Below are 27,589 nucleotides of genomic sequence, written 5' to 3'. Positions count from 1 at the left end.
CCCCTGTTCGGCCGATACTGTGAAATTTTAATTGTACATGGTTCCTGTATCTATGGATATGGATGGAGAGAAATAATGTGAGCTCACATTGCGACAAACATCCTTGATTAAGGATGCACGTCATAATGACCAAATAACACCTTCATACAAAACACTACTATTCACAAACTTTATTTAAATGTTCCTTTGAGGAAAACAATATTAGTCAAACAATTAGGCTATACATAGCTGTACATTAATCAGTAATAAATAACAATTGTGAAAACGAACACACACTCACACACACAAATTGAATACGCCTATGTGTTCCCGGATCTAAAGAAACAGAGTTGGTGGTCTGGTGCAGGCTTTGCCGTAGGCACAGAATGATTCCACTGCTTGGATTGTTGCTTTCAAAACCACCGATATGTTCCTCTGCTTTCATCTACTGTATCCTGCTCTTCACTCCTCCAATCAGACCTCCCCCTCTCCGGCCACCATGCTCTCGATGGCCGCCCAGTCCAGCTTGCTGAGCACACTGCCGGTGCTCTCTGACAGAGTGTCCAGCCTGTCCATCCACGCCGCTCCTGCTCTGGCTCCCCCTCCCCAGGCCTCTGACGGCCCGGCCACGCCCTGACAACCACAACACAGCACTGTCATATCTGGACCACAACACCACAGCACCGTCACATCTGGACCCTAAAGCCTCCAGAAGATCACAATGTTATCACGCCAAAGTGATGTGGTGGATGCCGAAGTGGTGACCCCCACCCCCGTTTACCTGTCCCAGATATGGGTTGTCCATCCCCAGAAGCCTGCAGATCTCTGGAGGGGGATTCCATGGGCTGACCACCTCCCTCTCCTCCGTTTCCCTCTGCTCCCTCCCTCCTCCACCCTTCCTTCCAGCTGGGGACTGGCTCACTTCTATCCTCCGCTCTGTTGAAAAGATACATTATTACACAATGATACATACTACCATTCCCTACCAGCAGGAGTAGCAATGTGTGACTCATCAAAATGTATCAGATTCCTAACAGCTTTAAAAGACATCCTCCAAGTCCTGTGGGTGACGGGCGTGTCTCACCCTGGTTGGCTGTCTGGGGCCCCGCCCGGCCCTTCAGGTCAGTTAGCATCCCTCTGCGCGTCACCTGGGACAGACGGTCCCTCGGCAGAGCACTCGCTAACATCCGTGAGACAAACACACACACACACCGTCAGAGATGCTAGCCATTACAGCTCACGGTTAGTAAAACCACTTGAATCGTTATTGAAATCTGCCTCGAAAGGAATAATTGCGTGTTTTAAAGTGGAAAGCTCTAAACCTGGTCGGTGCAGTCCCAGTCTGCTGCTGAGTGTGTCCTGTTCCCTGGACGCAGGCCGTCTCTGGACGCGGGGCGTGGTCCTGGGACAGGACATGGAGCGGCCTCGCCCCACCTGGGATGGCAGACTTCTCCTCCTCCCTCCAGCAGACGAACTACGACCCCTGGAACCGGACAGAACCACCAGGGTGATTCTCACATCTAAAACAAAAGGCTGAGCAGGCTAGGAGCAGGGAGTACGTACCTAGGGCTACTACGGGTGCTGGCGGCGGTCTGAGAGGTCAGGGGTCGTGTGGAGGTGGAGGTCAGGGTTTGTGTGGAGGTCGTCGGGAGGGTCAGGGGGGTGGTGAGGAGGTCTGTGATCAGGCTACAGGCCTCGCGAGCCCTCTGGTTGTGATGATCCATCAGCAACATCCTGAGAGTAGAAACATCCAACAGGTGAACACACACACACATTTTAGTTTTGTCAATGTGAATCTCTCGTGGAATGTTCTATGAAATACCAAATGTGATTCTGATGTATGCATTTTAATGTAAATATGCAGGGATATGGATATGGTTAAGTACTGTATGATCTGAACGACAAATATTCATTCTAATGACATCTGTTTTTGTGATGGTAATATGTGTATATACAGTATGTGTCACATCTTATGTGTTTGACAATGCTGATGAAAGCCTGGTGCTGAACTACGTTTGTTTGCAGTTGCTGTGCATTAAAGAGTCTAAAATAATGTATTGTGTGAGTGCAGGCATTCAAAAAAACACAGGAAGTGAATGTCACATGTCATGGCAATGCACATACTTGTCCTTCTCCTCTTTGATTTTCCTATTGATGTTGAGGTCTTTGGAAGTTGGTTTCTGCTGAGGGAAGTGTTGAGCAGTGTTAAACATTGTGATGGGTAATCTAACCAGACAACAGTCAAGACATGTGACACCGAACGGTGTTGGATGGTTCAAGTCAACTCGCCAGTGCAGCGGGAGCTGTGAAAGGTCTGCGCTCGTTTGCCCTCCTCTCCTCCTTCTGTCTGCGGTACTCTGCCAATCTCTCCCTCTGTTTGCTCCTCATCCACGTCCTCAGGTCTCTCTGCTCCTCCTCCTCCTCCTCCGCTTGCCACGCCCCCCTCTGCGCAGGCCTCCTGCTCCGCTGCTGCTCCTGCCTGCTGTCAGACACAACAACCTCCCTGACACATCAAAGAACTAGCGCCGAAGAGGACAGCTGCTGTCGCCTCGCGTCGCCTCACGTTGCCTGTTTCAGGGCCGACAAGTTTCACTTGAACACACCAAGCGGACAACGGCCATCATCCGACAAGCGTGTACGTGTCTGCGCTTGCGTGAGATAAATAAATAAGAGATAAATAACTCCACACCACAAGGTGACAGTACTGTATCATCAAGGGGAAACGGAAGACCATCGGCTGTATAAAACGTAAACAACACAGCGTTTGTTTAGCTGCAAATACAGCACTCTCACTCAGCATAGACGGTAATCTCTGAGAATGTCTACTAAATTGTGTAAATTGAAGAGTTGATGAATTGAAATGATCAGCCCTGGCTCCTTGTGTTGTAGAACAGAAGAGGCGTAGGTGAAAGATGAGGAGAAACCTCACAAAATGCGTGAAAGCATGCATGGATCCTACAGCAATAGTCAAGTAACTTTCCTGAACTTGTGCCAAGAGCTAGAGATTGAAGCAATAACTCATGAGAGGGTTGTGGTATATAGCCAATATACCACGGGTTGTGCTGCGGTCAAAGGCACGAGGCGCAGCCGAGTCGACCAGCACAACCCGTGGTATATTGGCCGTATACCACAACACCTCGAGTGAGTTATTGCTTTTATACAACGGTTACATCATCGGGAAACATTTATGGGATACATACCTACTATTTCAGTGTCTTAATATCGATTTTAGTGAACTCCGCCAAGAAAGGTAGTTCATAAAACTATCACGTTGCTATGGAGTTTCAAACTAATGCTCCTGACCAACATAGCTAGCCATGAACAAAGTGTAGCCTACCTTTGTTGTGCAACTGTGAGTTGCAAAAGTGGTAATGATAAAGTGAGTGGTAGGCTACAGGACGGATAGAACTCAAAATTGACATTGAATGCTTTCATTTTTATTAACAGACCGTTACGCAATGGAACTAACGTTTTTACAGGCAGTAATAATTGGCGCAGTAATATTTCACATAGAATGATAGAGAGGCTTTGCCCGTGGTATATCGTGAATATTTGGTGACTCTTAACCAGATTGCGAGGTTGGAACTACCCGTTGTATAATGAAGCAATAACTCAAGAGGGTGTGGTATATGGCCAATATATATATATATATATATATATATATATATATATATATATATATATTGTGGTATCCTCCTGCCCATTGGGCGGCACAAGGCTGCCCCAGCGGTGCTGCCTCCAGGCACAACAGTGACCAAAGCCGAGCACCAGCTCCACACTCAACCTCAGCACCATGGACAGCGCCAGCCCCACACCCACCTTCAGCACCATGGACAGCGTGGCCAGGTTGTGGACAGCATCTACAGGCCATTCCTGATCACCACGGCAACCCTGTTCCCCAGCTGCCCCAAATCAGCTCTTCAGCGTGGAGCTGCAGCAACCCCAGCTGCAGCCAATCAACCAGGGCACAAAAGACCAGCAGAAGTTTTTTTTTTGTTGTTGTTCGCTTTCAGGTCTAAACCTGAGACCTGCTCTGCCCAGCAGGAGACCGGGAACCGAGTCACGGCTGACCGTTTTGTTTCTTTTTGACGTTTTTTCGGTTGGATACCCGGAGTGGTATTTTTCCAATAAACGCGCCAAGAGCGCAGACCTGCCCTCGGACTCAGACTCCCTCTTGTTCTCCACCTGCCTCACTGCCTTGCTGTTGACAATACTGTGGGAACGAGGCGCAGCCAAAACTTCTTTTTTTTCCACTGAAAGAAGGCGCAAAAATCAAGTTTTATTTCGATTTGGTCTGTGTATGCCAGGCTTACCTTGGCATATAGAAGCAATCGCCACTTGTGATGAGCCGTTATTTTCAAATCTTGTCGTGTGAGCACGTTTGAGATTCCAGAGAAGAACATGTGTTAAGATTCTCCTCATGTGTGCGGTTAGGATCTGAAGTATCCTGTAGTGTGAGTTCGGCGTCACACATGCTCAAATGTCCCGACCCTTCCCGACGTAGCCAACGGTGCGGGGGTTTTCTGAAAGGCGCTTACCTGTCCAGTCTGGCAGCCTGAGTGTGGGACAGACCCAGGGCTGAGGGGGACATGGCCCCTTCCCTCACCAACTCTCCCAAGATGTCTGCTACATCAGTCAGCCCACTCAGGCCCAGGGTGTCCTCTGTCCCTCTGGGGAAGAGAGGAAGTAGAGGAGGGGGTGAGATGGGAAATACATGCACCTGGAGGACGTAAGCAAACGGCATATTTGAGGTGTTTTGTTAACTGACAAATCATTTGAAACAGTTCCAAACTTACTTCCTGGATGTTCCAGCCATGTGGTCTGTCAAATCTGCAAGAGAAACGTAAATGTTTACCACACAGTTCGGCAAGGAGGATTACAATCTGACCGGCTGCTGAGACTCTGGTGCTCTGTCCACACACCCGTCACAGATTAGGGACCTGGGCACCGTTTACAACATGGCGTCTGTGTGTCGGCACGTCTCTCGTGTATCACCTAAAGAAGGTGACTTTTAAACAACCAGAGTATCACTTACCTCATCCGCTGTGTGCAGAAGTGTTGGATAACAGGGTGACGATAAAGTCTTGTGCCCCGTGTGTGTGTGTGTGTGTGTGTGTGTGTGTGTGTGTGTGTGTGTGGGGGGGGTAATCCCTACCCTGACTGTTATTCCACACACATTGTTAAGGCTGGGATCTAACTGGAGACAGCTGCAGGCCTCCAACCACAGAGATCCCAGTCAACCACCACGCTTTGACAGAAACCACCAAACCTTCTCAAAGCAGATGACAGCCTGGTTTAGGCACCATGCAGGGATATATGGGGGGGAAATAAGCACTTGAGTTACAGGCTGGGAAGCCAGTAACTGGAGATGAACAGGAAGTGTCATTGAACACCACAAACGTTCTGCTTCCTGTCCTCACCACTAGGGACCATCAGCTCCAGTGACCAATAGCATCTCATGACCAGTTATCAGCCATGTGATGAGTTGTGTACCTGCTGGCGTGTGACGGGTGGAGGTACTCTGGATGGCAGCAGGAAGAGAAGAGCGCTGCCTCTGACCCCGAGGAGCACCGCTGACCTCCTGACCTCCCTCCTCCTCCTCCTGGTGATCTGCTGGTTGAGGGTCATGGGACCCGGATGGTCGAGATCTCCACGCTGTGTGTAGGGAGAGCGTGTCACGGCCAGCTGCTGTAGGAGCCATGGGTCAGGGTTTGATTTATGGACATGTATTTGCTAAGTGATTCACTCTGTATTGACACTTGGGCTGTGGGAGTGACCATGGGCGTGTACCAGAGGTTTGGGCCTGTTAATTATGGAGCGTTCCAGGCAACCCGTGACTCGTGTTTTTACGACCTTCTACCCGTGAAAATGCACTGGAATGGCAGTCAAACCCGTAACTTCCCACCCGTGAACTCGTACCAGATCGATGTACTCCCAGTTGCACTCTCTGACGTCACACAGCCCTCTAAGCAAGATGGCAGCCCCCATGGGTATGGCGACAAATAACTTTAGGGCAACGTAAAGTAAATGTGTACGTTGTAATCAAAATAATACAAACGATTATACACTACAATCTGCTATGTGTAAGTAATGATGCCCAAATATGATGACAAGAGATAGCTAGTGCTAGCTAGCTAACATTAAGGTAAACCTGAACGTGACCATGCAAACGGCGAAAAGTCGATGATGTCAATAAATAAAATGTAACGTACGATTTCTTAGCATAGCGAAATTAGGCATACAATGTTTAGCTTGCCAGCTCTGACAATGTGCTAAATCTCAAGCTTTTACCATATCGGCTTGTTTACATTTATCCAGAATGCCACGCATGCAGACATTTTGCCTGGAACGCTATGAAGTCGTGAGTCGTGACTTGAAATCTTAACTTACGGGCTCAAAATCCTATCTGGAACGCGGCATTAGTCTCATTTGGGTGCTTGGGTTTAGTTGGTTGGGGTAGGGTGAGCATGAGGAGGTTAGCTGGTCAGGGGGTAGGGTGAGCATGAGGAGGTTAGCTGGTCAGGGGGTAGGGTGAGCATGAGGAGGTTAGCTGGTCAGGGGGTAGGGTGAGCATGACGAGGTTAGCTGGTCAGGGGGTAGGGTGAGCATGACGAGGTTAGCTGGTCAGGGGGTAGGGTGAGCATGAGGAGGTTAGCTGGTCAGGGGGTAGGGTGAGCATGAGGAGGTTAGCTGGTCAGGGGGTAGGGTGAGCATGAGGAGGTTAGCTGGTCAGGGGGTAGGGTGAGCATGAGGAGGTTAGCTGGTCAGGGGGTAGGGTGAGCATGACGAGGTTAGCTGGTCAGGGGGTAGGGTGAGCATGAGGAGGTTAGCTGGTCAGGGGGTAGGGTGAGCATGACGAGGTTAGCTGGTCAGGGGGTAGGGTGAGCATGACGAGGTTAGCTGGTCAGGGGGTAGGGTGAGCATGACGAGGTTAGCTGGTCAGGGGGTAGGGTGAGCATGACGAGGTTAGCTGGTCAGGGGGTAGGGTGAGCATGAGGAGGTTAGCTGGTCAGGGGGTAGGGTGAGCATGAGGAGGTTAGCTGGTCAGGGGGTAGGGTGAGCATGACGAGGTTAGCTGGTCAGGGGGAAGGGTGAGCATGAGGAGGTTAGCTGGTCAGGGGGTAGGGTGAGCATGAGGAGGTTAGCTGGTCAGGTGGTAGGGTGAGCATGAGGAGGTTAGCTGGTCAGGGGGTAGGGTGAGCATGACGAGGTTAGCTGGTCAAGGGGTAGGGTGAGCATGACGAGGTTAGCTGGTCAGGGTGATGAATCTAGGGAGAAATGTCTATATAACATCTACAGAGTTATAATGCTGGTCATTTGATTTGATGTGTTTGATGTGTGTTTGTTCGACACTGTGTGGTCGATAGTGAGGGAGACAGGTGATGCTGCTGCTGCTGTGGCCGTTCAGGGTAGTGGGTGTCAGAGGTCACACTTAGGCGCCACGGGGGGGCCTCTCCTCTGGGGTATCAATGGCACATCTCTATGGGACACTATAAACAGACACAACCCAGACTGACAACCATTAGTGATTAAGACATCATGTTAGGGTGACAGGCGACACATCTGTATGGTCACTCCTCGACCAAACTGGCTTCACTAGGCCCTAATCGGGCAGGCCTAGGCGTGGGGGGTGGGCCGAGAGAGCACTATTTAACTTCTGCTTTGAAGCTTCAAAGATTATTTAATGGTAGCGCCGAGGCTTCAAAACCCAGCATTTGTTTAAATAGACCCTTTTGCTTAGGTAAGTTAAGTTTCATGTTTATCTGACACTTGTAAATATGAGTGCCTCTCCTAAATAGGCCGAAACCTATTTATTTTGACGGCGAAGTGAATGGAGCTGGGAAGGACTGTTGTCTGGCATGAGCGAGCGTAATGCGACAACAGGACTGAGAAGGGCTAGTACAAACACTGTTATGTTGCTAAGAGTCAGTGGTAGGAACAGCGCGTGTGGGAGTGGTGGTGTCCAGGGCAGTGGGAGGGGGTGAGTGGTGGTGTCCAGGGCAGTGGGAGGGGGTGAGTGGTGGTGTCCAGGGCAGTGGGAGGGGGTGAGTGGTGGTGTCCAGGACAGTGGGAGGGGGTGAGTGGTGGTGTCCAGGGCAGTGGGAGGGGGTGAGTGGTGGTGTCCAGGGCAGTGGGAGGGGGCGAGTGGTGGTGTCCAGGACAGTGGGAGGGGGTGAGTGGTGGTGTCCAGGGCAGTGGGAGGGGGCGAGTGGTGGTGTCCAGGGCAGTGGGAGGGGGTGAGTGGTGGTGTCCAGGGCAGTGGGAGGGGGTGAGTGGTGGTGTCCAGGGCAGTGGGAGGGGGTGAGTGGTGGTGTCCAGGGCAGTGGGAGGGGGTGAGTGGTGGTGTCCAGGGCAGTGGGAGGGGGTGAGTGGTGGTGTCCAGGGCAGTGGGAGGGGGTGAGTGGTAATGTGGAGGGCTGTATGGAGTCACTGACCTTCAGGGGAGACGGCCAGGGTGACGGTTTTGTTCATTGGTGTTCTCCTTTCAGAATGGGGAGCCATGGCTGGAGCGAGGGTCTCAATAGTGCTCACTAGCTGAGGGGCAGACAGACACACACACACACATACACTCATTGAACGGAACGCCAGACACACGTAAGTGAACGCGGCAAGATTCAGAAGCGCCAGGGTGAGAACAGCGCCCTCCTACCAGCCTGGTGTTGGCAAACTCTCTCTCCATGTTGTCGGCAATGTTCTGCAGGGCAGCCAGCTGGGCGTCCATCTCTGACAGGCAGGCTGAGATCTGGACCCCCGGGGGTCTGGCGACGGCACGGCGGGCCCCATGACCATGGGGCTCCAGGGCCCCACCTGGGCTGCTCCTCCCCAGCAGCAGGCTCACCGTCACGGGGTCTCCGCCGGGCTCAGAGGCTTCTGAGAGACCTGGAGGAAACACAGAGAGATATCACACAGAGGCATGGAGGCATGGTCAGGAGGAAAGCCCAGTAACATACCGGAGTGCCCCGGCCCACCTGGCTGAGCTGGGGGCTGGTCCTCTGTGTTGGTGTCCGCTGGTCGCAGCTCTGGGAGGGCGGAGGTAGTGACAGAGGCGGCCAGCAGGTGGAGCTGTGCAGAGGTTGGAGGAGAGGGCTGAGGGCAACACGGCATCTCCTGGAGTAGAGTGCTGTCTTCCAGATCAATAACATTAATGAACTGACGATCCTCCACATCCTGAGAGAGAGAGAGAAAGAAATAAAGTTGTGATTTCATCATAGCTTTGGAGATATTGCATGCAACACTAGATGAGGAGCCGTGTCTCACCGCCATGGTCCTCCCTGCCGGTGTGTTCTGAGGCAGGTCTGTATTCTGGCCCGCGGGCTCCCTGGGGAACTGCAGGTTCAGGAAAACATCCGGAGGGAGAACCGCAGCACCTCCGACTGCTAGAACGAGAACCCCAGCCATACACAGGCGCGTCGTCATCAATCAATCAAACCTTTATTTAACCAGAAATGTAAAAATCCATTGTGGCCGAGGTCTCTTTTTTAAGGGTGATCTGGCCAAGAAGGCTGAGCACAATTCACATCCTACATACATGACTTATAAACAGAGTACAATACAAACAGACAGAACACAGTACAAAACTACAAACTGTCAGTAGGCTACCAACCACCCAAACAACTATATAAAATGCAGACACAATAAAACCATAACAATTTAACTTTGTAAAAGCCCAGGGTTCAGAAAGAAAAAGTGCTACACATCAAAGCAGGAGCAGCAGGTGGCAAGGATTTGGGATATTTTTTGTTTAAAACTGTGCAAGGATATAAGAGTGGCCAGTTTAAGATGCCATGTTTCCTCCAGACTCCCTTGCCTCCACAATAACCAACGCTACAAGATGAAGGAAGGCCAACTCACGCTCAGGAGACGCAGTGGGGGCAGCGCCGGGGGGGCGAACAGACCCGTCTCCATCTGCTGGGGAATGAGGGGGGGCTGCAACACACAGGCACTCTGTCAACACACACACAGTAGAACAGCACACACACAGTAGAACAGCACAGACACAGTAGAACAGCACGGCAGTCCAAAACAACACATCACTAGAGCTGAACTCCAAAGGCTGCCGTCATGTGACAGGTCCAATATTTGCTGGGAAGACATGATGAGACTAGTGAGGCCGGTCTGACCAGGGTCAGACTAGCGTGAGGCCGGTCTGACCTGGGTCAGTGTTGGTAGTGTGAGTCCGGTCTGACCTGGGTCAGTGTTGGTAGTGTGAGGCCGGTCTGACCTGGTTCAGTGTTGGTAGTGTGAGGCCGGTCTGACCTGGGTCAGTGTTGGTAGTGTGAGGCCGGTCTGACCTGGGTCAGTGTTGGTAGTGTGAGTACGGTCTGACCTGGGTCAGTGTTGGTAGTGTGAGGCCGGTCTGACCTGGGTCAGTGTTGGTAGTGTGAGGCCGGTCTGACCTGGGTCAGTGTTGGTAGTGTGAGTACGGTCTGACCTGGGTCAGTGTTGGTAGTGTGAGGCCGGTCTGACCTGGGTCAGTGTTGGTAGTGTGAGGCCGGTCTGACCTGGGTCAGTGTTGGTAGTGTGAGGCCGGTCTGACCTGGGTCAGTGTTGGTAGTGTGAGTACGGTCTGACCTGGGTCAGTGTTGGTAGTGTGAGTACGGTCTGACCTGGGTCAGTGTTGGTAGTGTGAGGCCGGTCTGACCTGGGTCAGTGTTGGTAGTGTGAGGCCGGTCTGACCTGGGTCAGTGTTGGTAGTGTGAGGCCGGTCTGACCTGGGACAGTGTTGGTAGTGTGAGGCCGGTCTGACCTGGGTCAGTGTTGGCAGTGTGAGGCCGGTCTGACCTGGGACAGTGTTGGTAGTGTGAGGCCGGTCTGACCTGGGTCAGTGTTGGTAGTGTGAGGCCGGTCTGACCTGGGTCAGTGTTGGTAGTGTGAGGCCGGTCTGACCTGGGTCAGTGTTGGTAGTGTGAGTCCGGTCTGACCTGGGTCAGTGTTGGTAGTGTGAGGCCGGTCTGACCTGGGTCAGTGTTGGTAGTGTGAGGCCGGTCTGACCTGGGTCAGCGTTGGTAGTGTGAGGCCGGTCTGACCTGGGTCAGTGTTGGTGCAGGCGTCGAGGCTCTCGGGGGGGCGCTTGCGTGTGGAGGCGAAGGCATGGAGCTCAGCTGCAGTGGACATGGCCCTGTCCACCAATCCCTGGCCAGTTAGCATGGGGTCAAAGGTCCCTGAAGACACAAGTTAAAGGTCATTAGGGGGAGAAACTAACATACATGGGTGGGTGGGAGAGGGATGGGATGGGATGGGATGGGATGGGATGGGATGGGATGGGATGGGATGGGATGGGATGGGATGGGATGGGATGGGATGGGATGGGATGGGATGGGATGGGATGGGATGGGATGGGATGGGATGGGATGGGATGGGATGGGATGGATGGATGGATGGATGGATGGATGGATGGATGGATGGATGGATGGATGGATGGATGGATGGATGGATGGATGGATGGATGGATGGATGGATGGATGGATGGATGGATGGATGGATGGATGGATGGATGGATGGATGGATGGATGGATAGACAGATACTCACCAAGAGGAAAAACAAATCCCTCCCCCAGAGCAGACTCTGCAGGCTCCTCACTGGACTGAGTAGTGATTTAAAAAAAAACAAAAAAACACCATCAACATGACTTCATTTCAACTGCTGATTTTGATAATAGCAAACGGATACTTCTATCCAAGGATGGTCTACCTGAGGAACCTCTTGTGGTGGAATGATGGAGTCTCCGGCTCTGAACGTGACCTCTGCCCTCTGTCCCTCCCTCCTCCGCCTGTCCTCTCTCCTCCTCTGCCTGTAGGGGGCATCACACACACGGGACAGCGTGAGACCAGCTGAGGGGAACTCCAGCTGTGGAGAAGGGGAGCCGGACGTCCCTGGAACAAGACATGACATTAGAGCTCACCTCTTGCTGGAGTAGGTGGGGGGTGCGACCGGGGCGGGGCCCCGAGTCTGGGGGTCTGCTCTGAGCAGCTGGAGCCGTGGCTCCCCGGGACCCTGCCTCCCGGCGGCCCAGCCCATCAGCACCTCCAGGGGGATGAGGCGGGGCACGCGGGCCGGAGGCGCGGCAAGGGGAACCATCTGAGCCAATCATACACACATGGGGATGTAGTCAAACGGCGTACAAACAGTGTAAAACATGAGATTGCGCAATAGGGTTAGACTAGTTATTCACAAAATGGTCTGTCTGGGGCTGTGTTCGGAATCGCTCCCTATTCACTATATAGTGCACTATATGGGGCGTCAGCCATTTTGTTTGTAGTGTCCGAATTCTCCACGGAATTTTCGTTCCCTATATAGTCCACTATTTATTACCCACAATTCACCTTGATTTCCAGTGAACAGTGCATGTACCCTACATTTTCTCCGTTCCCTAGGTAGTTCACTACATGGTGAACCCTATATAGGGAACAGGGAGTGAGGGAACGAGGGAGCGATTCTGAACACAGCTTGGGTATTACCCCACTATGCATGGAGACACCCACCATCCTGGGCGGGTCGGGGCCTCTCTGGAGCAGCTTGACCCCAGGGGCGTGGCCCAGGGGGGCTGGGGGGAGGGTCAGAGGTCTGGAGGAGGTTAGGTGGGGTATGTGAGGGAAGTTGGTGGGGGGGCGAGTGTCAGGGTAGAAGCGTAGGAGAGGCAGACCGTGAGCTGGGGGTGGTCTGGGGGCCGGGGGCAGGTGAGGGGGCGCGGGGTCGTGGGGCAGGGGCTGCGTGCTTCCGGGAGGGGGGTCCGGGGGAGGGGGAGAGTACCGGTCCAGATTGAGGTGTTTGGGTGGAGCTGCGGAGTCTCTCTCAGCCCCTCTCGTCCCCTCCCGCGCTGTCCTCAGCGCGTCGGGGTCGTACAGGGTCAGGTTCACATGGGGGGGTCCCGCCGTGGCTCTCCCCCCAGGCAGGGGGCTCCAGGCCTCTAGTATCGGGGCGGAGTGGGGGGGGTGCCTGAGGGACAGCAGGGGGGGGCGCAGCTGGAGCAGTTTCAGCCCTGAGGGGGGCAGGGCAGGGGGGGGGTTCGGCACCTCCTGTTGTCTGCCTCTGTGGGGGGGTAACAGAGATAGGCCAGTGGGCGTGGCCTCAGGCCGGGCGTCCACAGTGGTCAAAAGCCCGAGGGAGGAGGGGACCAACAAGCTGCTCTCCCCCCGGACGCCTCCTGACGGCTCCAAGTGGACAGACAGCGTCTGCATTCCCTACAAACACACATCAGCTCAGTTCACTATGGTTCAGTTCACTATGGGTCAGTTCACTATGGTTCAGTTCACTATGGGTCAGTTCACTATGGGTCAGTTCACTATGGGTCAGTTCACTATGGTTCAGTTCACTATGGGTCGCTTCAACACAGACGCAGAGATATTGAGCCTGAATGTGTAGATAACTATGGCACCGCTTACCTGAGGAAGTTGAGGGTTTAGTACGTCATGCTCCCCCCTCACAGGAGGGTCCGTGGGGGTCTGGGCGTGGCTGGTCAGGGGGGCCCGGGGCGCCAGAGGGGGCGGGGCCGAGGTCTGAGGGGCTGGCTGGACTGGGGGCCTCTGTGTGGAGGCCGGGGTGGGCGGAGGCTGATGAGACGCCGTCTCTGGAGCGCCAGGCTGCGTCTGAGGGGCAGGCGTGACGCTGGTCTGGACCAGGGAGGTGTTCTGGTTCTGGACCAGAGGGGGGTTCTGGTTCTGGACCAGGGGAGGGTCCTGGCTCTGGACCAGGGAGGCGTTCTGGTTCTGGACCAGGGGGGGGTTCTGGTTCTGGACCAGGGGAGGGTCCTGGCTCTGGACCAGGGGGGGGTTCTGGCTCTGGACCAGGGGGGCGCTTGGCGGGGGGAAGGGAAGGTTGGAGAAGGAGGCCCCCACCACCTGCATCAGGCTCATGAAGTTGATCTGCTGCAGCTGAGGAAACAACAACACAACAAAACAACAAACACAACACATCATTCAGAGATCCCTCAGCTACGCTTCATAGATCTGCATCCTTCTCATCCCCCCCTCCCTCCCTCTCCTCCTCCGCGCCGTCACCTGGACCAGCCGGAACATCTCGTCCTGCAGGAGCTGTCTCACGATGTCAGCCTGGGCGGGGGGCGGCCGGCCGGGGGGGGCAGCGGCGGAGTGACTCTGGGGCAGGGTGCCGCCAGGGACCAGGTCTGCTGAGGGAGCCCCAGCCTGAGGCCCGGCCGTGGGGAGTAGGCGGGGGGCAGGCTGGGGGGGGGCCTCTGGTCCTGGAGCCTCACCGGGGGCTCTAGGGAGGAGGACGAGGAGCAGACGGTCACAGCATGAAGCACGGAGATCAGGTCAGGCATGTCGTTCTCCACCCTATGGAGCACCTCCCTGAGAGACTATAAGGAATATGAAGCCCTGAGCTCAGGGTGGCTCACCGATCTGCTGCCACCTCTTCAACGGGGTCAGGGGTCGCTCTCCTCAGAGAGTCGCAACGAAGAAGACTCTCATCCTCATCCTCACCTCTACAACAACCAGAGAGAAACGTCATAATACAGACAGAATTACAATGCTACCTAAAGCTTAGCAGAGGACAGAGAGCCTTTTTACTGCCTGGCTGCCTTTAGCGATATTCTCCTGTCTGCCACACCACGCCGTGGCTTGTTTACCATCACCATGGTAACACCCCGCCATCTGCAGCACCAGTCGACTGTGACTCACCACAGCCAACCAGGGACAACTACCTACAAACTCACCATAACATTGTATGGTGCTTCAATTATTAAACACCATAAATTAATTCTAGTAACAACTGAGAACTAATTCTTATTTACAATGACAAGCTGAAAGACTAAATATTCAGCCATTGATCACACATCTAGGGGAAGTAAAGAACTCACTGGGAGCTGGAGGAGTGTCCGTCTCTCTGGGGGCCCTGCAGTTCTTCTAGCGTTAGGACCTGGGGGAGACAGGACAGACGCACTCTCAGGATCACACAGGAACTGGACAACCAGCTCTGAAGCAAAGTCCTCTACATGTTCTCAACTCTACGCCAGTGAAGTTCAGTCAAGCGGTGTGAGCGTCCGGCAGGGCCAACCTGGTCCTGTGTGCTGGTTAGGGAGGGCGGGAGGCTCTTTATCTGGACAGAGATGCCGGGGGCAGAGAACGCGGGAGATGCTCTTACAGCATCACTGTTATCTACAACAAAAAATGATGACAGAAATCAACACCAAACTCTAAATTCTATTCTGGGAACTGGTTCTAAATCGCCATAAATATGAACCTTCTTGTTCAGCAATAAGGTCTAGCTCTTCATCTGGCGAGGGCCACTGTGAGTCTGCTGCCCCCCTCTCAAGGTCAAAGGTCATTCCCTCCTGGTCACGGTGGTCTGAGGTTTGCTGTGATGTCACTCGCTCCACCCCCTCGGCCTTGGATCCACTGCTGGGGAACACGGAACCACATCCATTATGACACTGTGCTCACCTGCGCTGAGGGGGTAGAACCTATAACACCAAAAGCTGAGACACCCAGACATCCCTCACCTGGCCAGGCGGCCGTGCTGGGGCTCCTGGTCGGGCAGCGTGACGGGGGGGCCGGCGGACTCAGGGTAGCTGCCCTCTCTCTCCGGCCTCCAGACCCCCTCAGGCTGCAGCACTGGAGCCACGGTCCACTCCCCCTCCGGGACCTGGATATGTCTGCAGTACCGGCTTGTCCCCAGCAGGGCGGCGGCGTACCTGCGCCGCAGCATCCCGAGGGCGGTCAGGACAGCGGGGGCCGAGGCTTTGACCCGGATCACCACCCCTGCTCCGGAAACCCCGCCCCCGCCCCCTACCTCCCCGTCCCTCTTCCTGCTGGGTGGTCCGTGCAGCGCCCTTTTATCCGCCCAGCGCACCATCCACTCCAGCAGCCGGGCCAGCCCGGGGAACCGCGCCTCCAGCTCAGGGTCCAGCTCCTGCTGCAGGTCTGCCAGGGCCGGGGAGCCCAGCGCCCAGGGCTCCGACAGCTGCTCCCAGGGGACAGAGCTCTGGCTGGGGCTCGGCTCAGAGCCCGGGAGGCCTTCCCTAGTAGGCGTTGGTTCGGTGGCGGGGCTAACCTGCCGCCTGAGGCCAAACAGGCCCGGCTGCTGCTGGCCGGTCCTGAGCCCGGGGAGGGGCAGAACAGACAGGCTGGGCCTCGGGGGGACCTCGCTGCGGAGAGAGGAGGGCGGAAAGTCAGGGGTGTCTGGGGCAGTTTTAAAGCAGTGGCCGGCTCTAAACACCGGGGCGTCTCCTCCGCCCCCCGGCCTCCTGGACGCGTGGCGCCCGTCTTGCTGGCGGCGGCGTAGCGTGGTGAGCACGTCGAAGGAGAGCGAGTGCAGCTCCCTCTCTCTCAGCGCCGAGCAGAAGCCCTTCAGCAGCGGGGGGGGGTGGCGGCCCGCGGCCCCCCCGTCCGGACTGGCCCTCTCCAGCACGTAGCTGAGGAACAGCTCCAGGAAGCGCAGGTACTCCTCGTCCTCCAGCTCGAACTCCCAGGTCCCCACCACGGGCAGGGTGAGGGCGGGGGGCCCGGGGTCAGTCTGACCTGCAGGGTCCTGGCCCCGCCCCCGGACCTCCTCCTGGACGCTCTCCGCCATCTTCCATCCACTTCCAGCCTCTTCTTCACCCTGGACGTTCACTCTCTTACTGCGGGAGTCAAACACACCCGTTCAGTCTCAGAATCACATGAGTGAACCAGACACCACCTTCAGATACACTTCATTTCATTTCAAACCTTTATTTAAACCTTTACCTCACCCCACTACCCTCTGATGTAGATACAGGACACTCAAGTGTGGGAGGGCCCGCTTTGGGAAGAGCCTGATCCCTACAGCCATCGCTGCCCTGAACAGCAGACCACGCTGAAGGAGGTCTGTTCAATGGCGATGGTGATGGGTGTAACTTTGTAGTGTCTGTCTGTTACTGTACTGTACTATCAATGTCTATGTAATGTCCACCTACGATGTCTATGTAAAATGTTGTTTGTTGTTAAATGTATTGTGCTGTCAATGCAGTCCTGTGAAAATGAATTTCCCCTTGAGGGACAATAAAGTCTAATCTATACTTGTGAAGCACTGAGGATTCCCTCATTTACAGTGATGACGAGTTCACACACAGAAACAAATCAAATCAACAAAACAAATGCAGTGTACAATAATATTAATAATTCAGAAGTCACACACAGAGTATATGTGGGGCATGTCTGGGCCTCCGTACCGGTGAGTGGGCCTGCTCTGGTCCAGAGACAGCGCCTCCGAGGTGTTCTCAGCCGTGTCCCCGTCGCTGTACACCAGGGGGCGCCCGCAGTCAGTCAGGGTGCTGTTGCTCAGACTGGCCCCCAGAGAGAACCTCTCCAGCATGGCCGCCCCCGGGCCCCCCTCTCGCTCCTCCTCCTCCTCCCTCTCCCACAGGTGCAGCTCCGGGGGGCCCAGGTGTCGGCCAAGACGCCGCAGGTGCTTCCGCCTCAGTCTGAGCTTGTCCCGGATCAGGACCATCATCATCTCCCCGCCTTCGTCCTCCTCTTCCTCCTTCCCACTGGACTCTGAGGCTAGAGCGCAGGGAAAGACACGTCCGTAAGAACAACACGACAGATGTCCACGCTGACCAGCCCGTGAGGATCTCTGGCTGAGCAGATAGAGGTTAGAGAGCAGTTAGAGAGCGTTAGAGAGGGTTAGAGAGGGTTAGAGAGCAGTTAGAGAGGGTTAGAGAGTGTTAGAGAGGGTTAGAGAGCAGTTAGAGAGGGTTAGAGAGCGTTAGAGAGGGTTAGAGAGGGTTAGAGAGGGTTAGAGAGGATTAGAGAGCAGTTAGAGAGGATTAGAGAGGATTAGAGAGCAGCTAGAGAGCAGTTAGAGAGCAGCTAGAGAGCAGCTAGAGAGCAGTTAGAGAGCAGTTAGAGAGCAGCTAGAGCAGCTAGAGCAGCTAGAGCAGTTAGAGAGCAGTTAGAGAGCAGCTAGAGAGCAGTTAGAGAGCAGCTAGAGAGCAGCTAGAGAGCAGCTAGAGAGCAGTTAGAGAGCAGCTAGAGAGCAGCTAGAGAGCAGTTAGAGAGCAGCTAGAGAGCAGCTAGAGAGCAGCTAGAGAGTAGTTAGAGAGCAGCTAGAGAGCAGCTAGAGAGCAGCTAGAGAGTAGTTAGAGAGCAGCTAGAGAGCAGCTAGAGAGCAGCTAGAGAGCAGCTAGAGAGCAGCTAGAGAGTAGTTAGAGAGCAGTTAGAGAGCAGCTAGAGAGCAGCGGTGTTACCTGGGACAGAGCAGTGCCTCAGTCTCTGCAGCAGAGAGCTGTATTTGTCCCTCAGAGGCACCCTGACTGACTCCTCCTCCTCTGGGAAGGCCCCCACCAGCGCCACCGCCACCTGGGGATGACAGGACACAATGAGGGACGGCCACACACACACACACACACACACACACACACACACACACACACCTATACAGTACCAGACCAGTGTCAATTAGTAAGCAAGTAAATTTTATTTCTATAGCACTTCTCACAGAGAGGACTCAAAGTGCTTCACACAAGTTAAAATGCTTAAATGCGTAAAGTTACATTGATTCGTTTGCTTGCCCTCTCAGTTGGCCCTTATGCGACTGGTCCATGCGCTCCATTGCATTGACAAATCAAGTAGTTAATTAATAGTCAGTATTTAATTGTCACGGAGCCAGGTCTGTGTAACACCAAGTACTCTACACTCTCCGAGCAGGAGTGTGTGGCTGAATGTGGAGGAGGTGAGCGCAGTTTACAGGGGGGAGGGGGGCAGTTTACCAGGGGGGAGGGGGCAGTTTACCAGGGGGGAGGGGCAGTTTACCAGGGGGGAGGGGTAGTTTACCAGGGGGAGGGGGCAGTTTACCAGGGGGGCGGGGTGCAGTTTACCAGGGGGGAGGGGGCAGTTTACCAGGGGGGAGGGGATGTTTACCAGGGGGGAGGGGGCAGTTTACCAGGGGGGAGGGGGGCAGCTCGGACACCAGGCTCAGCAGGGCGTCCTGCAGGACCTCCTCAGCATTCAGGAAGCGGGCGAAGGGCAGGAGGCGGCAGGCCCACTGGACGGCCTCCACACAGGACGCCTGCTGCTGCGCCTGGGCGTCTCTCCCAGGGTTCTGCTGCTGCGCCTGGGCGTCTCTCCCAGGGTTCTGCTGCTGCACCTGGGCGTCTCTCCCAGGGTTCCTAGCGGCCTGGAACCTCCGGCAGGCCGCGGACAGCTGGTCCCTGACGTGCAGCATCCAGCACAGCCCACACAACTCCCTGAAGCACACTGGAAAACAGAGGTGGCCTCTTAACACGCTCTGGAGAACGTCTGACAGAGGGGTCTGACAGAGGGGTCTGACAGAGGGGTCTAACAGAGGGGTCTGACAGAGGGGACTGACAGAGGGGACTGACAGAGGGGTCTGACAGAGGGGTCTGACAGAGGGGTCTGACAGAGGGGTCTCTCACTGATAGTTTGTATGGTGACAGCGTCCAGGCGTCCGTCTCCACCGGGTCCCCGTCTGAAGAAGCCGCTGCGGGAGACGAGCGCCACCAGGCCCTCTGGGAAGGACTCTGGAGCGCCAGACTGCTGGGAGGATTTCTGCCTGATCTGAACAGAAAACCAACACGTGAGTGTGTCTGATCATTCCTCTGAGGTGTGTGAGTGTGTCTGATCGAGGTGTGTGTGTGTGTCTGATCGAGGTGTGTGAGTGTGTCTGATCATTCCTGTGCTACGGCACAGCATCTCATCGTCCAGGTGTTCCAAGCGAGAGTGGGTCACGACCCCGACGGTGGGGGTGGCGAAGGGTCAGGAGACGGAGGGTGAGGGGTCAGGGGTGAGGGCACCTTGTGTAGGAGGCGTCGGGAGCGTCGCAGCTGGCTGATGTACCACTGGGCAGCGGGGTGGGAGCAGCGGGCCGACCTCAGGAGCAGCAGCGCCCTCTGGAGGACACCTGACACCCTGTGACGGGATGAGCCCTCTGCAAGCTGCCCCAAAGCCCCTGAGGGGTCCTGGCGGTGAGAGAGAGACCACACACACAACCACACACAACCACACAAGAACACACAGACACACACACACATACAACCACAAACACACACACACACAACCACACACACAGACAAACAAGCACGCACACACAGACAAACAAGCACGCACACACAGACAAACAAGCACGCAGACACATGCACACACACACGCACACGCACACACAAAGCACTTTCAAATACATACACATAAATCAACTTGAGCTCCACAGTAGAGGGGGGGGTGCGGGCTGGGGGCAGTAGGTGTGGGGGGGGGGGGGGGTGCGGGCTGGGGGCAGTACCTGTGTGTTGGGTGCGGGCTGGGGGCAGTAGGGGGGGGGGATGCAGGCTGGGGGCAGTACCTGTGTGTTGGGTGCGGGCTGGGGGCAGTAGAGGGGGGGTGCGGGCAGGTACAGCCCCGTGGGCACCAGGGCGGGCAGGCGGGAGGCCAGGTCTTTGGCCGAGTCCAGCAGGGAGCGCAGGGGCTGAGACAGCACGTCCACCCCGGCCATGACCGACGCCTTCAGGAGCTCCTGCAGCGACGCCTGCAACAGCTCCATGTCCTCCCCTTCCAGGGAGTCTGACCGAGGGGACGAGAGAGGACAGGAAGAGATGGCTCAGAAGGGAGAGAGAGGATAAAGAGACTCAGAGACGCCCGTATGTTACTGAGGTCATGAGGCTCCCAGCTGTTACGTGACCAGGGAAACAACCGTAGCTCGCACACCTGTGAAGCTCTTGTGGTCGTCCCCATCTCCTTGGGTCTCCTCTCTCCCACTCTTTCTTCCCAGAAGGGACTCAAGATGAGTCTGAAAGATGCTTCCTGGCTCGAGGGCTGCTGGGAGGTGTAGTTCTCTCCACCTGAGCCTGAGGTGACAGAACGTACCATAATAAAAGCTCAAAACCACAGTGCAGATAATAATAATAACAATAATAATAATAACTAATAATGCAGTCAGTGATTTAACTGTGGACACACACACACACACACAGACCCAGTGAGGTGGCAGTGATCGGTGCAGTAGGTGGTGTAGGCCAGGCCCAGGGACACGGCGCTCTTCCAATCCCCCAGGCGGAGGGCCAGCCACACGGCCTCGGGCAGCAGCCCCCCCTGCAGCAGCAGATCCTGGGCATAGCCCACCGTCCACACCTCCGACAGCTGCTGTCCTCGAACCGCCCCCGCTACACGCTCCTGACACAGGGGCACCAGGCGTCCAACACCCGGGACTGAGGGGCGAGAAACAGATGAACCATGTTCAACCACACTGGCCAGAACACCCTGGCCCTGAGAGGCTCTGGAGAAGGGCTGTGTATTTACCATGGGGGAGGTGTAAGGGGGGCAGCACGTCCACGCTGTGTGGGGGCAGGATGAGCAGCGGCTGGTTGGTGAAGTAGGAGGCCATGAATCTGCCCAGGGTCTGCACCACGGCGCAGGCTGCATCGGCGTGGACCTCCCTGGGCATCCCGAAGGGGAGGGGCCCGGAGACAGGGAGGGGCCCGGAGACAGGGAGGGGCCCGGAGACAGGGAGGGGCTCGGCTAGCAGCACAACCACACACAGAAATAACTCTTAACCCCTTAGGAACAGTCAGAGGAAGGACAGCCCAAGACAGCCCTAGTACACATCCCTAGTGCACATCCCTAGTGCGCACGTGATAAGATATGCAGTGCCATTTTTGTCCTCTGTTGAATGTGAATGGCAGAGAGACGCTGGCATGCTGTACCTCTGGCTTGGCTCCGGGCCCTGGTCCGAGGCGCCGTGCGGTCCAGTAGCAGACGGGCCATGTGGTCCCCCAGCGCCTGGGCCTCGCGCAGCCGGTACCGGAACAGCAGCCCGTACAGCTGGGCCAGAACCAGCCGCGTCTCCAGGAACACGCCCCGCGGACCGCCTGCAGGGCGGGACACAACACACACACTTCCTGGTTCCACGTCCACCATCCTGACCTGTTTACCACACTATAAAAGGTTGTGTAACCCATAATGCAAAGCGTTTTGTGTCTCACCTCTCGCTCTCTCCGCCCAGAGCTCAGCCCTCCAGGCGTCCGCGCTCTCTGTATACGCCCCAAACAGGAAGTGATGCTCACCTGGGGATGCAGGATAAAACTGCAATTTAGAATCATTGCACATTAATACAAAGGCTCCGTGGGCGTCGGGCTGCTCAGACAGACCTGTGTAGCTCAGCAGAGGCGGCCCATCCTCCAGCTTCTGCCCCGCCCCCTGAAGAGCAGCCTGGAGGCGGGACAGGATGTCAATCACGCGCCCCTGCTCCTCCCCCCGGCCACCGGAGACCCCAGGGCCTCTCAGCTCCTCCCAGTACTGCAGGGTGAGCTGGTACACCGTCCGCCACACCGCCGCCAACCTACACAAGGACAACACCGCTGAGCTGGAGCTGGGACACGGTGGGAGCGTGTTATTTACATGTTTACTGCGCATCCACAGTTTAGGTGACTCTACCTGCTGGAGGGCCTCTGGGGTCTAGGCAGTGCCTCCTGAGTTTGCCTGGGCCTACCCACCTCCTCCTGGAGCAGAGGCACACAGTAGCCGTCTGAGGCCCACAGGAGCTGGGCCGGCTCCCCCTGCTGGTGGGGAGGCCCCCAGGCCGTGTCCTGCTGCAGGCTGTAGGCGTGGTCCAGGCTGCGGGCGGCCAGCTGCAGTATGAGTAGGGCTGAGGAGAGGCGGTGGGAGGGGGGCTCGCTGCCGGCCCAGGGATAAGGGGGCGGGGAGAGCACCAGGCTCACCAGCTGATGGGTGAGCTCCACCACCAATCCCAGGCAGCCCCGCCCCCCAGTGTGAGCGCCGTCCCAGGGGAGGAAAGAGAGCAGAGTTCTGAGGAGGCGGAGGAGGCAGGAGGAGAAGGAGGGGCTCTTCTTTCTCCCCGTGCAGGAGGTGGGCTCGGTAGTGAGACGGAGGAGGGCGGCGAAGCGCACGGCGCAGCGCACGGCGCCCCGGAGCAGATGCTCCCTCTGCTCCACGGCGCCCCCCAGGGACACCCCCAACGCCCAGGCCGTCAGCAGGCTGCCCTGGACCCTCCGCAGCTCGGGAAGGACCGGGGGGGCTTTCCTGTCCGAGTCCACAGAGTCAGAGTCGGGGTCTGACTGGGGCGGCAGGCGGGGCTGGAGGCGGGGCCCCGTCGGGGTGTCTGGGTGGGCGTGGAGGGTGTCAAACATGGAGGCGAACTCCAGACGACCCCCATCCTCCACGTGCGACCCGGTGGGCGGTCCCTCTAAGTCAGAGTCGTCCTCAAACAAGGCCTGAGAGGGGACAAGCACACAAGACAGTTATACAGACCGACGGTAAATGGAGATGGTAAATGGACTGCACTTATATAACGCTTTTTATTCAGTGGAGGCCTCACATTCAACCATTCATACACACAGACACACACTAATGGCGGCAGCTGCCATGCAAGTGCTAGCCTGCTCACTGGGAGCAATTCAGGATTCAGTGGGTGCGTTAAGTAACTGAGCGCTCACGCTTGGAATGCTCACTGTGAGCGCATTTTAAAAACACTTAAAGGAGTAGTAAAGGGAAAATGCATGTTTAGCCCTGTTTTAAGGTTACTTATGATTATATACAATGGTTTAGATCAAAACATTGACAAAACTAGCATTTTTCTAGATCTGATAATTGCTCTACCACCATTTTGGTCATACAATGGATGTGGGTGGGCACCTTGAAAAATCATTGAAAAAACATGTTAAACACTCAATTTCAAAGACAAGAAACTCACCGAGGTGTTAGTTGGCGTTCTGACATATAATTCGCCATAATGTAAGATTCTAGTTCATCTGGAAAGGCTTTTTTAAATATTTAGCATAGAACTATTTAGTCGCAGCACATACGTGTGTAAACTCTGAACCATTGTATATGATCATAAGTAACCTTAAAACAGGGCTAAACATGCATTTTCCCTTTACTACTCCTTTAAGTGCGTTCTACACTCAGAGCGAGGCTGAGCCGCTCAGTTACTTAACACACCCAGTGTCTTGCCCAAGGACACTTCGACATGTCGTCAGGAGGAGCCGTGATTTGAACATTGGACGAGCCGCTCTCCCTCCTGAGCTGCAGCAGCTTAAATAGCGTGCTATGTTATATCTATGTTGTGAGCTGAGTGCACCGACCTGGACTTTCTGCAGCATCTCCCTGGTGTTCCCCAGGCCCGCCTGGTCCTGCAGGAAGAGGGGCAGGGTGGAGGTGGAGGAGGCTGGGGGCCGAGGGCCCGAGGCTGAGGGGGCAGAGGTGCTCCTGGGTCTCAGCTCCTCCAGGCTGCTGCTGAGCTTCAGACAGGACATGGCTTCCAGCCACGCCCTAGCATGAGGCTAGAGGTAGACAGAGAGAGAGATAAGAACAGCTTATTCACTCTTTCATTTTACACCTGAAAAAAACACTCAACTATAAGTCGAGTTGCCGTTTTTCGTCCCAGGCACCTCTTCATCCCTGAGCAGTCCCCCACCTGGGCGTTCTCCAGGGCCCCGCTGGCCCTCTCCAGGCCCTGGCTGGTGTCCCTCAGCAGGGCCCTGAGCAGGGCGGCAGGGGAGGGCCTCTCCGCTGTCCTCAGCACCGTGGCCAGGTAGCCGTCAGAAACAATGAGGTAGGGCAGACGCGGGTGCCACGTCACGGAGTAGCGCTGCCGCAGCGCGTCCCGGACAGACGCACTGGAGCTGGAGAGAGAGGCGTCTCTCACCCCCACGGGCGCTGGAGGCCTGGGAGGGAGGAGAGAGAGGTGGGGGACGGTGGGATATGAGATAAGGCAATGATCAGAGGGCAGTTATTAACATACGGTAGTATGCATAATAATAATAATAATAATAATAATAACAACATAATAATCAGCCCTATGCTCCCCAGGGGGCCAAGAGGATTAAGTCAATTAAGAAGATGCATAATACAACTTTCAAAAACGTATTCATGCATATAAAAGTGTAGTGACATAAGAGAAGTGACCCTGAGAAAGCCTGTGAGAACTAAATCAACCTGGCACCTCAAAGTTGTGTTTGAGTTTACCCCTCTGATACTCACATGAGCAAAAGGACAGACAGACCATGTTGGAAGCGGAGAGCAAAGAACTAGATACTGAAGACGACTGAAGATGAGAAACAGGAAGAGATGAGGAGAGGAAGTAGAGAAAAATGGATCAAGCCAGAATCGACAGTAGCTGCTATGGAGTGGGAATTTAAGAGAAGGTCAGATGGAGAGAATGACATTCTAAGAATATGGACTAATGACCAGCCTCGAGGGTAAATCTGCATACTTGTAGGTGACCAGAGGATGCAGGGGCAGGAAATGTGCTGGGCCAAAGTCCACATTGCACCCTGAGGTAGACAGAGACAGCAGCCCCCCGAGTCGAGCCAGCATGAGTAAGGAGCCTCTCTTCAGCACACAGGCGAGGTAGAGCCCCCCCACGGCCCAGCTCACACTGCCCACCCAATACGACCTGCAGGAGAGATGGGGATGTTTAAGAAAACGCCCCGCTCACAAATACAGCATCACACATCATCCACATCCATTCAGTCACATCTGTTTATACAGGTGTTCAATCATTCATTCTTAGTCTACCTGACATATTTAGACGGGATTGCAAGCTTCTTGCTGCCACATCCCCCCAGTCCACTGGATACGGTGACAAAAGTCTGAGTGCTGACAAAGAGAACCTGCGTAGCCTGCAGACACAAACAGAGGGTCACATATTGTGTTGTTTCACATTTCAGCATACTGCATATGTTGAACATGTCATAGATGCTCACCCTGGGGTCTCTCTGGTTCAGAACTATGGCTAACAGCAGGCCGTCGGGGGAGAAGGCTGACACCAGTGCCCCTCTGGACTTCACCGGGCGACAGGGTGGGCTGAGTCGGGACATGGGGCAAGTCCTGGTGACCCAGCGTATACGGTATCCCACAGAACTACAGACAACAATGCAGTGTTCAATCAATCAATCAATCATTCAAATCAAACTTCCATTTGCAACAAAATGAGATTCACTACAAAATAAAATGGAATAAATAAGACAGATAGTAAAAGGCCACAAGACAAATAATAGAATAGAATAGAATACAATAGCATGTTTTTATTATTATTACTATTTATTTATCTATTTTATTTATACTACAATCTCATCCTTTGGAGAGTGACGTGAAAAGATCCTTCACTTGGTGAAGATAAATGTATAAAAGCCTGTATGAGCCCCAGCTCACTCACCCGACTCCGCCCCCCCGCCCATCCTCCCACTGGATCTTCAGGAAAGTGACAATGAGCTTCTCTCCAGTGGTGAAAGTGAAAACTGATAAGCTGACATCCCCCAAGGCCTGTAGGAGGAACAAGAAGGTTAATGAATGGAATAGGATGTCCCTTTGACATGTAGGACATGACTGCAGTTTCCCAGTCAAATCAGCGCATTAAGGTTTGCAAAGAAAACATTTAGTGGGACACTAACAACAGACAAAATATTTACCAAAGTATCTACTGAGCAATGCTCACCTCTGTCCTGATGAAGGCGCTGTGTTGGGAGCCCTCCTTGTCTTGTGGTGAGGGGAGGGGCGTGTCCTCGGGGGCCTCTATATGTGCCCAGCGTCCTCTGGCGGGACCGTCCCGCACCCCCACCAGGTCCCGCACATCCACACACTCCCAGAGGAACACCTGGCCAGTAAGGGTGAGCAGGAGAACCCGCATCCCATCACCAGACACAGAGAGCAGCAGGCGTGTGCCTGATCCTGTGGAAACACACAGACAGTCAGACACACGTGATACCATATGGAAAAGAGGAAGTAAGATTAAGTCACAATTTTTAGTAGTGGTGGTCTTGGCTATGTGATTCCTGTTTGTAAAAAAGACAAACCTTGAGCATCAGTAACCAGCTGAGACACTGCAGATACTGCTGTAACAGTCTTCAAGGAGTCTCTGTCCCTGTTCCAGAGAAACATGTCCCCTGAGACCAGCAGGCCTGCCAGCCACATACCTGCACACAGCCATGGACAAGCAGGATTATCATATCCATAGAGTCTACATAAAATGTATTCTGTTGAAACATAGCACTAAACCTTAACTGTCGAGGCCACTGACAGCTCACCATTGTGGGACGCAGCCATGGTTACGACCCTTGGTAGCAAGAGTTGTAGCTTGGGAGTTTTCTTCTTGGTGCGCCCAGACACCATGTTGATCTCACTTATTCTCCTGTCATCCAATAAAAAAACGGACTCCTTCTCCTATGGATTGGATTTAAATCATGACAAATGGATTAAGCGCTTGGTTGTATCCTACTACCCTCTTTAGGGACTGCGTTACCAGCAGGGCTGAGTTTCCCAGAGGCATCGTAGCGCTATGATGAACGCCATAGCTTACGACGAACGTAGCGCTACGATGCCTCTGGGAAACTCAGCCCTGCTGGTAACAGCCCAGATAGTAACGCAGTGCCGAAAGGGACTAGCCTACATGATGGTACCTGTATCTTGTACATTGGACAATAAGCATCCTTGAATCTGCGTCGTTTTAGCTGCATGACATATCCTTACCAAACCCAGCCAGCAGAACCGTGGCCATGGCTTCTTCCGTTTAATGCAAGATGATAACACCACCTCCAGCCTCAAGTCCATTATGTTTTGCTCACTAGCTTCAGATTGTCCGAGCCGCGGTGTGTTATTCGTTGATGCTATTGTTAGAGCTAACGTTAGCTGTTAGCTAACGTAGCCGGTGAGCTAGCTAGCACCAACA

At 54.7% G+C, this 27,589-nt stretch overlaps 1 protein-coding gene across 1 annotated transcript; it reads right to left on the bottom strand.

Moving 5' to 3' along the window:
- Positions 1-302: 302 nt before the first annotated feature.
- On the bottom strand, positions 303-27,474 carry cplane1 (ciliogenesis and planar polarity effector 1). The gene is made up of 51 exons (XM_084454640.1): positions 27,391-27,474; positions 26,949-27,084; positions 26,718-26,837; positions 26,360-26,592; positions 26,081-26,187; positions 25,629-25,785; positions 25,441-25,544; positions 25,136-25,318; positions 24,338-24,587; positions 24,006-24,203; positions 22,339-23,135; positions 22,053-22,243; positions 21,888-21,968; positions 21,609-21,773; positions 21,205-21,423; positions 20,876-21,113; positions 20,614-20,747; positions 20,252-20,469; positions 19,710-19,874; positions 19,332-19,473; positions 18,839-19,152; positions 18,144-18,255; positions 17,127-17,457; positions 15,438-16,556; positions 15,179-15,336; positions 14,993-15,093; positions 14,796-14,854; positions 14,334-14,420; positions 13,978-14,197; positions 13,363-13,851; positions 12,463-13,161; positions 11,883-12,058; positions 11,678-11,771; positions 11,510-11,564; positions 11,007-11,141; positions 9,832-9,906; positions 9,238-9,356; positions 8,949-9,147; positions 8,630-8,859; positions 8,415-8,514; positions 5,473-5,634; positions 4,776-4,809; positions 4,518-4,649; positions 4,130-4,192; positions 2,269-2,458; positions 2,104-2,159; positions 1,543-1,713; positions 1,302-1,462; positions 1,064-1,159; positions 761-915; positions 303-612 (listed from the first exon to the last, which is right to left on the bottom strand). Exons 1-51 carry the CDS (start codon positions 27,469-27,471, stop codon positions 454-456), a joined length of 10,170 nt encoding a protein of 3,389 aa, XP_084310766.1. The 5' UTR covers positions 27,472-27,474; the 3' UTR covers positions 303-453.
- Positions 27,475-27,589: the final 115 nt, after the last annotated feature.

This window comes from Borostomias antarcticus (genome assembly GCF_949987555.1).
Source record: "Borostomias antarcticus genome assembly, chromosome: 2".
Classification (NCBI taxonomy): Eukaryota; Metazoa; Chordata; class Actinopteri; order Stomiiformes; family Stomiidae; genus Borostomias; species Borostomias antarcticus.
The sequence above is the reverse complement of the archived record's forward strand: the minus strand, read 5'-3'. Positions and strand labels throughout refer to the sequence as shown.

Bases quoted from the DNA above. Each gene is read 5' to 3' on its own strand.
- cplane1 (XM_084454640.1), bottom strand. From the start codon at position 27,471: ATGGACTTGAGGCTGGAGGTGGTGTTATCATCTTGCATTAAACGGAAG. The intron at 11,565-11,677 runs CCTCAGGTAGAC...ATCACTACTCAG, and splicing joins TCATTCCACCACAAGAGGTT to TCCAGTGAGGAGCCTGCAGA. The intron at 916-1,063 runs GTGAGACACGCC...TCTTTTCAACAG, and splicing joins GCCCCAGACAGCCAACCAGG to AGCGGAGGATAGAAGTGAGC.